At 39.0% G+C, this 11,734-nt stretch overlaps 1 protein-coding gene across 2 annotated transcripts; it reads right to left on the bottom strand.

Moving 5' to 3' along the window:
- Nucleotides 1-4,444: 4,444 nt before the first annotated feature.
- LOC134063467 (interferon-induced, double-stranded RNA-activated protein kinase-like) lies at nucleotides 4,445-11,656 on the bottom strand. 2 transcript variants are annotated; one of them, XM_062518954.1, is made up of 20 exons: nucleotides 11,537-11,656; nucleotides 11,139-11,261; nucleotides 10,911-11,040; nucleotides 10,512-10,660; nucleotides 10,265-10,382; nucleotides 10,096-10,166; nucleotides 9,693-9,851; nucleotides 9,411-9,543; nucleotides 8,204-8,274; nucleotides 8,024-8,117; nucleotides 7,864-7,904; nucleotides 7,721-7,763; nucleotides 7,404-7,456; nucleotides 7,181-7,312; nucleotides 6,929-7,054; nucleotides 6,550-6,748; nucleotides 6,240-6,383; nucleotides 6,034-6,135; nucleotides 5,879-5,941; nucleotides 4,445-5,096 (listed from the first exon to the last, which is right to left on the bottom strand). In XM_062518954.1, the coding sequence occupies exons 2-20, from the start codon at nucleotides 11,234-11,236 to the stop codon at nucleotides 4,962-4,964; spliced, it is 2,061 nt and encodes a 686-aa protein (XP_062374938.1). In that variant the 5' UTR covers nucleotides 11,237-11,261; nucleotides 11,537-11,656; the 3' UTR covers nucleotides 4,445-4,961. The 2 variants fall into 2 exon arrangements, with proteins under 2 accessions (XP_062374938.1, XP_062374939.1); XM_062518955.1 differs by having other exon boundaries at nucleotides 7,181-7,300.
- Nucleotides 11,657-11,734: the final 78 nt, after the last annotated feature.

Here is an 11,734-nt window from a genome sequence, read left to right as displayed (position 1 = left end):
TTGGTGATTGCCTCACGGAAGGTAAAGTCACGTCACTTGTAGTTGTAGTCTGTTTATGAAATTTAAAATAAGGCGAAATAGGGTTTGATATTTTCCCACTTAGTAGATTATTACAGTGTACAGACTGAACAATATTTTTGGTGGATAAGATCGCTGGGTAGGCTAGTATTTATTTGAAAAGTCGGTCAGCTAGTTTATTATGACAGTTTCATTGGAACCTGCAACATTCTAATCACCTGCAAATGTGATTTGTTTTTCACCTTTAGGCCTACACTGCTATTATGCATATAGATAGATAGATAGATAGATAGATAGATAGTAGAATATATAGTAAATAATATGATAAATAATATGATAAAGAGCAATTTAAGGGAGCCCCTTTCAAAGAGCACAAGTCTCAGCAATGTCCTTTGCATTACAGTATATCAGATGAACAAAACATGATGGCACAGATAGATTATGTCTACCCCTAAGTTTTGATGATCAAGGCTTAATATGATAGCTACCATAAACATCATGCATCCCTCCTTGTGATGGAAAGCATTCATAGTATGAATTGACATTCATATTGCAATATTTTGGGCGTCTGCCACCGTGTATAGTAATATTACTTTGAAACAGAAACTATTCCATATTTAGCAAGGTCAGAAAGGATTAGGTTAACAGGGGTTCTATAGTCAATTGATATTTTCCACAGCGCGCATGCTTCACGAATTTCCTTCGACCACTTCCAGCTCCCTCATTGGTCAAAGTGACGTCATTACAAATGGAACATCTATGAAAGGCAGAACCGAATGTTTCCCAGCAGAACATTGTCCAAAGCATCATATCTCTACCAGCTTGCCTTTTTCCCGTGGTGCAGCCTGGTGCCATTTGTTGCCCAGGTGTTGGACTGTTTGTTCATTGGCCAACCTTCACTCCCCACATGAATCTTTGAGCCTTTGCAACCCATGACCCTGTCATCTATTCAGTGTTTTTCCTTCTTTGGACAACCTTTGATAGGCACTGACCTCTGAATAACGGGAACACCCCCACAAGAGCTGCAGTTTGCAGATGCTCTGGCCCAGTCACATAGCCATCACAATTTGGCTAGTGTCAAAGTCCCTCAAATCCTTACACCTGCCCATTTTCCCCACTTCTACACATCAACATTGAGGGCAGAATATGCACTTGCTGCCCGATACATTGACGGGTGCCATAATAACAATATCATCAGTGTTATTTACGTCACCTAATTGGACAGAGTGTTGATGTGTGCTGATTAGTGTATAAAAAGAATAAACAATCCATCCAAATGTATGCAAATCCAAAATATCAATTTTATTTCAGTTACCAAAAATAAGTAGCCTACCTCAATGCCTTATAACAAATTGTCCGAACATTGAATGTTGAACATGTAGGCCTATTCCTTTAACTTTGTGCAGAAGTTCACAAAGATTGAAATGTTGTTGATTTGAAAGCCTAAACAAAACTGGAGAAAGCATTTAATTTAATTCACCTCCTTACACCAGCCTACATAGGACTTTTAGACTTGGTGTGCTATACCTGAGCTATTTGCTGGGCCTTAACACTGTCACTATATTTTAATTCATTGCTGTGTCCCGTGGTGACATCAGGTCTAAAAATCTTAGGGTCACTTGTTGTTTTCATTTGCACACTATTTTAGCCTACTTTATACTTGCTGCTAATGAAAAGTATAGGCCTACATTAAAATTAAGTGAAGTAAAAGTAAAAGTAGGGGAAAAAAACAAAAACTCAGGTAAAGTAGGCTACAGATACTCCCCATTCATACTTAAATACTATTTCTACTTATTTACTTTACATCTCTGCAAAATACCATGGATTATTTAACCAAGGACCAAATGAAACACAACAGAGAGGTACAGTTTCTCACCCCTACATTCAGTATTCCTGCAGGCCAGACAAATTCCATGTATGGTTTTGTTCTTGTTGGGGACTAGACAACATTTCCTAAAATACGACGCACAATACATGAAGAAAAGAAAAATAACCACCAGGGAAAAAATGATGATGTTGTATATGGTATACCTGTAAAATCATTGACCATGAAAACATAGGGGTAGATAATATGATCCTTTCTGTGCTCATGTTTTGTTCAGATATAAAGCAAAAGACATGGCTGAGACAAATACTACAAATGCTTTTTAAAAAGGGGTTCCCTATTCAATTGCTCTTTATCATATTATTTACCATCTGTTCTACTATCTATCTATCTATCTATCTATATCTATCTGTATATGCATAACAGAAGTGTAGGCCTAAAGGTGAAAAAAGAAATCACATTTGCAGGTGATTAGAACGTTGCCAATTAAAGGTTCCAAATGAAACTGTCATAATAATGAGATGTGAGTTCTAGATCTCCACAATTCTGGAATGACTTGTAAAAATATTTTACTCCTCAAAGATGTTTAGTGTACGGCAAATATCTAGCCCCAGAGGTCACATCTGAAGTGCCTCCGACCACGTCTGAAATTAAACTTTTTAAAAGGTTATTTTTTGGGCTTTTTATGCCTTTAATTGGACAGGACAGTAGAGAGAATGACAGGAAGCAAGTGGGAAAGAGAGCTGGGGTGGGATCCGGAAAGGACCACGGGGCGGGAATCGAACCCGGGTCGCCGGCGTTCGGTGCAGGTGCCCCAGCCAGTTGTGCCACGGCTGGGGCCTTGAAATTAAACTTTAGGGGGTGAAGATTATATGGTGAAACTTTCATGCTTTAGTCATAAAATGCACACTTGTTTTGCTTATCAGCATAACTACAGACGCTGGCCACCGTGGGAATCCTATGGGCTGACCCTAAAATATGAACTATTATTCTGTAAAGCTTTTTGTTCAAATTACGAGAAACCTGTCAGACCACGCCATGTCTAGACTAGTTAAATATATTGCATAAAGACTCTTTAGGCTCTGTTCTAGAATCTTTGATAAAAATGTAATTAAACGTAGGCTACTTCCTCCTGGGTTTATACACCCCCAGCCTGCAGTCTGAGAACAAAAGGCACTAGCCTATATAAAATTATGTCAACTTCAGAAATTATGTCAACTTCACAGTAAGCCTTCTGATGAAAACCTTTGTTGTGATATTTCTGAAAAAAAAAAGATTTTATTTCAACACAAAGAATCCTTTAGTAATTTATCCCACATTTATTGAACTTAACATTTACATACCAATGAAGTATCCCAATACAGAGAATCAAACAGTTGAATAAAACACTGTATAGGCCTAGGCACAATATATTCATACAACTATTGTAGATTATCAAAATTATTTTAATAAAAAAAGAGCCATAAAGGGCACAAAGTTAATGTGTTATAAAATGTATTTTACTTAATTCTGTGGAGAGGGGAGACAGTGGAGGCTGAAAGACTTCTTTCATCCTCCACTGTCTCCCTCTCCACAGAATTCAGTATGCCTCACTTCTCTAGCTGGATGAGAACGTTAGTGGTGGACAGCCGAGTCTCCAGCTCAGCTTTATGCCTGTTGAAGAAGTTCTAAAGAGACATTTACAGTGCAACCGAAAAGTTTTCAGATTCTTTCAAGTTGTTCACATTTTGTTATGAGGGAGTGTGAATGGAATGATCATTAACGACTACTATTCATTCATGTCTCAAGAATGCAGGCAACTAGCCATGAAACAGGTGCACATATAATGGCCATTAGACTAGGAGTGAGGGGGGATGTACTTTACTCTCCTCTGTTGATTGAGTAATGACAGAGTGAGGGAGGAAAGAGTTTTTGTATTAATTTCTACGACAGCATTGACCCGATTCTGTTCTGTGCACATGCATAATTACGAAGTAGAGTAGGTGGTACGGATCGGGTACTGACACCATACAACCATAACTTAAAAAGCCTATGCATTTCTCAGGACCATGGACAGCAGCATGCACTAAGCACAGCTATGGGCTTACTTGAAGTCGGCAAACTAGTTTCCAGTTGGTTAGCATGGGTGTCAACAAGCACACAAAGGTGAGTTTCAAGCTTTAGTTTTACCAAAATGTAAGCAATACAATGTATGTGAGTCCATTGGCGGCTATAAGGAGCACTGCTGTGTGCCGCTGTATGCCACTGTGCTGGGCTTCAAGTCATTACAAAAGCGATTTTAGCTTCCACCTTTTCCCTTAAAATGCCAGCCTACGTGCAGTAGAGGCTGTACAAAATAAGGAAGGAAGGATTTTCAGTAAGCACACGTTTTCAGGTGCTTATTGACAACATTGTCAAACAGGAAACAACTTCAAGTGAGTTAGTGCACAAAGCTCATAGCCAGACAGTCAAATCAAATCAATCAAAACAAATCAATGACTTGTGTTGTTACCCATAATGTCATCATATCATGGGAAGGTTGTTGAAGAATTCATACATTACATTAGATCAACATACATAAGTAAGAATACAATAGTCTTTATAGTATGCCAATTCAAGATAAAAGTTCATACAATCTTTATTCAGTGATTTAACAGAATTAATTTCACTATGTGTTTACAAACTCCATTACTGTGTACAGGAATAAAAGGCAACAAATGACAGAAGCCCATTACATGTAAAGTGAACAAGATGCATCTCCAGCACTGCATTCAATCGCAAGCTGATGGCATTGTAATTCTGCAGGGCTGCAGACCAGTGGTAACATCACAGCCAGACACTTGATCTAGCCTACGCTGGTTTCATTCCCAAACCAGCCCTTGCCAGTCCTTATCACTTTGTAAAATTGCATCTGCTAAATACCACAACTGTCATCAGTGTCTTTCTTGATTGATTTCATCTGCAGTTCATGCATGACTTCCATGATTTATATGCTCCTGGTTAAACAGTTTTCCTAATGTGAATATCCACAACACCATGATGCAAATGTAACAGGTAAGGCAATTTAAAAAAGCAGTCTGCAAGGAAAGGCAGTTTTCATACATTAGTGATTTTGTTATGGGTCTGTCCTCACTGTACTTCATACAGTTTTTGTGCTTCCATGATTAGAATTCTGATCTTGGAAGGATTTGCAATTCTCCAGCACTGGGACCAGATCATGGGCTTCAGGTCTGTCCACAGGATCCTGATACAGCATTCGCTCAATTAGTGCGTGCTGCAGAACACACACAGTTGAATGAATGACTCCACTTGTCCACATTGGATGACATTTTTTTGTATGATGATGCGGAATAACTTCTTTCTACGCTGTGCCAGCAAGCATAGCATTACATTATGTGCTTAAATAATTGCAAAAGGGTTCTTGACTGTTGTAGAAAGAAATGGCTGACTGAGAAATAATTGGAGAACCCCTTTGCAATTATGTAAGCACAATGTAATCTAAAATGCTGCTGCCCTGATTAAAAAAAACTATGCAACAGATCTCAGCTGGTATTGAATAGAGTGGAATGGAAATTTCTAAGTGACCCCAAACTTTTGACCAGTAGTGTACGGTATATACAGTATGTGTGTGTGCAGGCGTGTTTGTAGACTATCTACAACATCTACAGGCAGATTGTTGTAATGTCATTAAATGTAGTAATGAATGGAATTCCACTAAACGTGGCATTTATTCAGAGGGTTTCAGTATGGTCCTACTCTTCAAAGTGCGTGCCGTTTTGAATATAGTATACGACTGCTGCTGCTTCGCTAGCCCGGCGGGCATAATAAATTGGTTGACAATATATATGGTTGACAATAACAAATAATTTCTAGAGCTTAACTATCAATAAGGCCTATATTTATATTTGGTCTGACAACAAAGTATGCACATACAAACTAAATATTACATTTTATGAAGAGCTATCAAATGAGACATCAAGCATTAATATATTTACTATAATAAACCAAGGGAAGTACTATTTCTTCAGTGACAACTAATAGCTACAGTACACTTACTTCAAAGCAAAACTGATCACGGAATCCCTCTGGAAACTTCTTCGTCTTGATATGCTCCCAAATCTATGCAGAGGAAAAAACGACTGATATCCTACTACTGATTTTTTGCTATTCGAGATGATAGATGTAAACATTATAGCAAGTGAAACACTTACGTCACACTTTTCAGCCTTTGTTTTTACAGTCCAAAGTAGTTCAAAATAGATCAGACCTAGAGCAAAAATGTCCACTTTGCGATCATATGTGGGTTGATTCATCTGTAAAGGTAACCATTATGCAATGAAAATAGTTATTTGGAAAGTTGTAGCCTGGTGCTCAGGACTTTCATATGCAATAATTGTGTTGCACTACACTGCATTACCTGTTCAGGGCTCATATAGGATCTTGTGCCTGTATGCTTTGTCCGCTCCAGTAGACTTTCATCATTGTCATCGTCTGCGATAGTCACCAGGCCAAAGTCGCCTATCTTCACCTCACGATTTCGTCCAAACATGATGTTCGCCGGCTAACACAAAAAGGGAAATGGTCAAATATTGGACAGAAACATACAAGAGTACTTACTAATAACACTGCAACAAATCTTGTTCTCACTAAAATCCTTTACTGAATGTGCAAATTCACACTGGATAACACCTGGAATTATTGGAAGTACCTGTAGGTTAATGGCTTACTTTTAAGTCACGGTGGATGAGGTTTTGAGAGTGAATGTACACCACTGCTTTCGCAATTTGCTTGGTGATGTCAAGGGCATCCTGTCGTCTCTTTGGGTCTGGGTGTACATTATTTTCCTTGATCCACATGGAAAGTGTGTTACCCTCGCAGAGTTCCATCTTGATATACAGGAACTCCATGGTCGAATTGCTTCCTGAGCTGAAGTTACAATCACAACCAAGTTCTCACATTCATAGCAAACTTCAAAACATCATATATTCAATAAAGGTTTTGCATAACAATTTGTATAAGAACTGAAAATGTAAGTTCAGACTTTTCAGTTTAGACTGAGAATTTGTTTGTCTGCTATGGTAATTCTACCGTGTTATGCAGACTTACTTTGAGGTGCTGTAACTGTCGGAGCCATCAGATCCGTATGCAGTGTTGTTAATCCAGCATGTATGGTAACGCACAATGTTTGGGTGCTGCAGACGCGCCAAAGCTTTAACTTCCCGTTTGGCTTTTCTAAATCAAATAATACAAAAAAAGAGTAACAAAACAAGCTTAATCTGCAAAAATGAAAACCATGAAAATAACACATTAAACTGTTTGTGAGTTTTCATTGAAAAATATAAAAAAAACATCACTTACTCTGTACTTTTTACAATCTTCACGGCATAATACGTCTCATCGAATTTATTTCGAGCCTTGAAAACACGTCCAAACCCTCCTTTGCCTATTCGCTTTATTGAATCATATTCTTCTAAAAGTCTGCAAAATAAACTAATAACAATCATGCTTTGGTAATTCATATGACACTTTCTATGAATGTATGACTCGTGCTTAGTCAGTAGGATGTCTCATGCCCACTCACCTGGGCTGGACAGTAACCTGACCAGTCAAATTGGATGAGAGATTGGGGCCAGCCTTCAAAACAGATATTTGATCATGTTTTAATGGAACTGAGTCACAATGTGCTAATCATGTGATGTGTTCCATCATCACTATCTTTTTTTACTGATTGATTCCTGTTGTTTTGATCTACAGTTGCATTTTACTTCAATAAGTGTTTAGTAAATATGCACTGGTGAAACCTAAAGTATAATATGCACATAGTATAAGTATACTCTTTGATCCCATGAGAGAAATTCGGTCTCTGCATTTATCATACATATATCAAGAATGAGATACCTCTTTACTTCTTTGAGGAGCATTGTTGAAATTTGGTGCTAATCTGCAATACAAGACAAGAAAACCACATTAGAGGAATTATAACCTGAAGAAAATTATGTCATGAATGTAGTAATGGATACTGGCATGTTGTAAGCACTTGCATTCGTTTAGTTTTATTTTGTGCAGGAGCTGCCACTTGTATCTGAAACAAAAACCACAACACAAACATTACAGAAATAGTCCAAGCAAACCAAACATCACCAAATACCACATATAACGTGCATTTTAAAACAATACATTCTCAATATGAATAATACTAACTTTGGGGGAGTCTTTGGATGAATCTTTAAAGATAATCCAGTCACTTGCACTTGCAGCCATGCTTGTCGAGGCCCTCTCATCTTGTGGTGATTCGCTAGGTCAAAATAATACATATTATGGTTACACTCACACTCAGAACAATCATATCCCATATAATTCATTAAGAAGTGTTATACTCACTCTATTGTAGGAGTTAGATAGAGTGAATCATCTTCAGAAAGACTTGACTTTAGACTTGACATGCTTGAAACCTGAGATAAACATAAAAGGTAAATGGTGTATACAGTGGGATACATTAAGGAATTATCTGTTAACACCACCACTCTCCCAGACTTCCACCATGGTATGTGGGATAACGCATAGTCCACTGGTCATTACATTGGAAAACTAGAAAAGCACTCAGAGAGCGCCGAACTCCGCCTGTATTGTTCTTCCTAGGTTGTCATACATTTGAACCTAAACTATTGAGATCGCCACCACGTGGCCATACCATGCCAATACACCACTAAGCGAAACACATAAACGTCTCTGGAATCCCTACGGTGTTACGGATCACTCCCAAAATTGAATAGTTTCTTCCTTGGGTCATGTCTGACCTTCCCTGAAATCATCGAATTCCATCCATTACTTTTTGAGTTATCTTGCTAACAAACAGACAGACAGACAAACAAACAAACAGATATACACCAGTCCCCGATGAAAACATATAACCTCCTTGGCGGAGGTAATAAGTCCCAACTGAGCGAACAGGACCCTGATGTGAAATGGAGGGCTCTTCCTTATTCCTGAAGGGTCTTATTTCACCCACTACACCAAGAAAAGAAACTTGGTTTATGCTGAGAAACAAATAGTTTGCAATAGAAAAAGATCATGAAAGTTTCAAATGCTGCATTGTAACATACTTGCTCACTCGCTCAATGAAGTTCAATGGTGATAAGAGGACGGACTACTTGCAGAATGATCTGAAAGATGCAGCTCACAAGCTGACTGCTGACGTGACTCATTAATTTTTTGCAGCAATCAATAAGATTCGTTGTACTGTCACGTTTGGTTAATCTATTAGTTGTGCTGGGGTTGGAATAGCTGGTAGGGTGACAGTTGGAAAGCGTTCTTAAAAGTCTTCAGTAATAAACTTGCTAACTCCTTCGTTTTATGTGATGCATGCTACTGACGAGGTTTGGTGCTGTTTTGAACAATATTGCTGGTTTAAAAAGTGCTATTTGGGAAGCATATTTGACCTCCCTGGTTGATCAACGAAAAATACGGTCTCCTCGCCTCGGCTTATTTCATGTGTTTTAATGCAGAAAAAGACCCTGGTGTCGATTTTCGCCAGAGTTACGCTTTAAGTCCATCGAGTTCCATGATTGAAAAACATATGAAAGTTTACCTGACTGTGACATTGAGGCTGGTCTTGAATCTTATTCCATGCCAGCTGAGCAGCCAGCTGCTTCGCCTCTTTTGCTGTCCTACCGCAGCCTTCTGGATACTCGTCCCCACCTATTACTACTTTGTACACAAACCTGTAGATGAATCCCATGTAGCTTGTTAATGCATATATGGACAACACTCTCTGAAGCTTCAACTCAGAGTTGCTCCTCACAATTCACAGTACTGATGAGATTTGACAAATTTCGAAATGCTTCAGATGTCTCACTGTGTCTCAACTTACTCAGGGTTGTGAGATGGCCCTCTTCTCTCCACCAGCTTAAAATCACGTGTCAGTTTCCGCTGTTGACAATGGTGGTTCAACATCCCTATGAAGTTAGCCTGGTGAATATCACTGCTGAGATCTTTTGTAGGCGTAACCCTCATATGTTCAAGGTTATTGCTGTACAAGGGAGGCACATGAAAGGACAGACAAGTGAATTACAAATGTTAGCATCACAGCTGAGCATTTGATTACCGTTTAATGGTCTGAGAGGATTACACTTGATGAAGTGAACCACAAGTCTACCACTGATGCTGAGGATAGACTGTGATACTTTCACAAGTTCCTCTGCGTTCTTTTTTATTATTATTATTATTTTATTTATTAAATAACAGTGTTCAAAATGAACACCACAGTACGGTACCTTAGATCAGAGACACTATTGTTTGACGCCTCTTGTTGTCTGGAGTTATGCCCATTATTGCCCTCTATGACCTAAAAGAAACAGTGAATGCATGAGCAGCAGCTACAAGAATAATAAAATTGTCTTAACATGCTTTCCCATGAATACCATAAATGTCTTTGGTGTTTACCCCTTCCTCTTTTAAGATCTCTTCGTAAACAAGCTTTGCAGCCTTTTCTCTGGCCTCCTTCTTTGAACTTGCATAAGCTTCAGGGTATGATTTACCATTAGAAACATACTTGCAGCACCTATGACAACATACAGTAATTGCCATTAAGTAAAAGCAAACCATATAAGACAAGAAAGACAAGAAAGTTTATTACAGTAGGCTATATGGTTTAGGTCAGATTTTATAGAAAAAAATGTTTCATACTTACTGTGGTGTGCTGACTAGGTCCACTCTTGTCGATTCAATAGCCTTATAAATCACTCTGGTCTTGTGGCTGTGTTCATTCAGCCAACACTGATAATTGGCTTGGGTAATAGATGCCGGGATTTCTGATGTCTGTGATGTTGTCGAAGTATTCTGCACAGAGGTGAAGCAATTTTAAATAAATGGCATGGCAATAACAATATTATTCCAATCTGTTTAGCAAGAACTACACGATCAGTAGATGGCCATTAGACTTGATCTGTTATCATATTTCTCACTACTCAGGCCTGGTAACACTTGCCTTAAGATGCTTTGATTCTTGACAATAGCTACAACACACAATAGGCCTGTGAACTGTAGAACTATGACCCCAGGTGAACAAAAATGAATGTAATGATCTTACAAAATCACTGCTCTCCATGAGCAGCAGGTTTTCAAGGGCCCTTTGGGCGGCATTTTCCTTGGCCTCTCTCTTATTTTTCCCAACTCCCTCTGGATAAGGTTTGCCATTCACTATAGCCCGTACAGTAAACCTTCAGAACATAATTACACAGGTCAAGTACACGCTCAGCCATGTTGTCTTTCTAACAGGCAACCTAGCAGCTTAATAGGCAGTAGCTCGACAACCTACGTTTTAATATGGTCCGGACCCGAGACGTCCACCTCCTCATATTGCACTTGGACTCGTGTCTGCTGTCCATATTCGTTTAGTTTTGCTACGTAATTCATCAGGTCCACCAATTGCGGGCTACACCTTGGGTCAGAATGACAGACAACAGCTTTACATGAGCCGATTAATGATGACTGTGCAAAATAACATGTTCTTCGACATGTCATGAAATACATTTATTGAATATAAGCTACACGTGCTGTCAACTGTGTTGTCACCCTATGGCTGTCACATAGTCAGATCAGCTGTGATGTTAGCTGAAATCACCGTGACAGCAGCAGCAGCAGGAGCACCTATCAGCTCCCTCAAAGTCAAACACACGTGCAACTTGAAAGCGTTGAAACAATCAGTTAACTTACTGTGCTTCATAAAATCGTTGCTCAACACCAAATCCTCGATATGGTGCAGTAAATTAATCTTTGAGCGACCCCACAGTGCCACTTTCGTTTACTTTCTCATTCTAACTTCTAAGTTTCGATTTCCGGAGAAATGTGCCTGTGTGGGACCAATCAGGACAACGTGGGCGTGACCAAAACCTGTGAGGTCAGGGTTTGCTG

The sequence above is a fragment of the Sardina pilchardus genome, chromosome 18, assembly GCF_963854185.1.
Source record: "Sardina pilchardus chromosome 18, fSarPil1.1, whole genome shotgun sequence".
NCBI lineage: Eukaryota > Metazoa > Chordata > Actinopteri > Clupeiformes > Clupeidae > Sardina > Sardina pilchardus.
The sequence above is the reverse complement of the archived record's forward strand: the minus strand, read 5'-3'. Positions and strand labels throughout refer to the sequence as shown.

Excerpts from the sequence above, each read along its gene's own strand:
- LOC134063467 (XM_062518954.1), bottom strand. The coding sequence starts at position 11,236 with ATGAATTACGTAGCAAAACTAAACGAATATGGACAGCAGACACGAGTC. Across the intron at positions 10,167-10,264 it reads AGATCTTAAAAGAGGAAGGG|GTCATAGAGGGCAATAATGG; the intron begins GTAAACACCAAA and ends TGTTTCTTTTAG. Across the intron at positions 7,313-7,403 it reads CAGGTTACTGTCCAGCCCAG|TTTATTTTGCAGACTTTTAG; the intron begins GTGAGTGGGCAT and ends GATTGTTATTAG.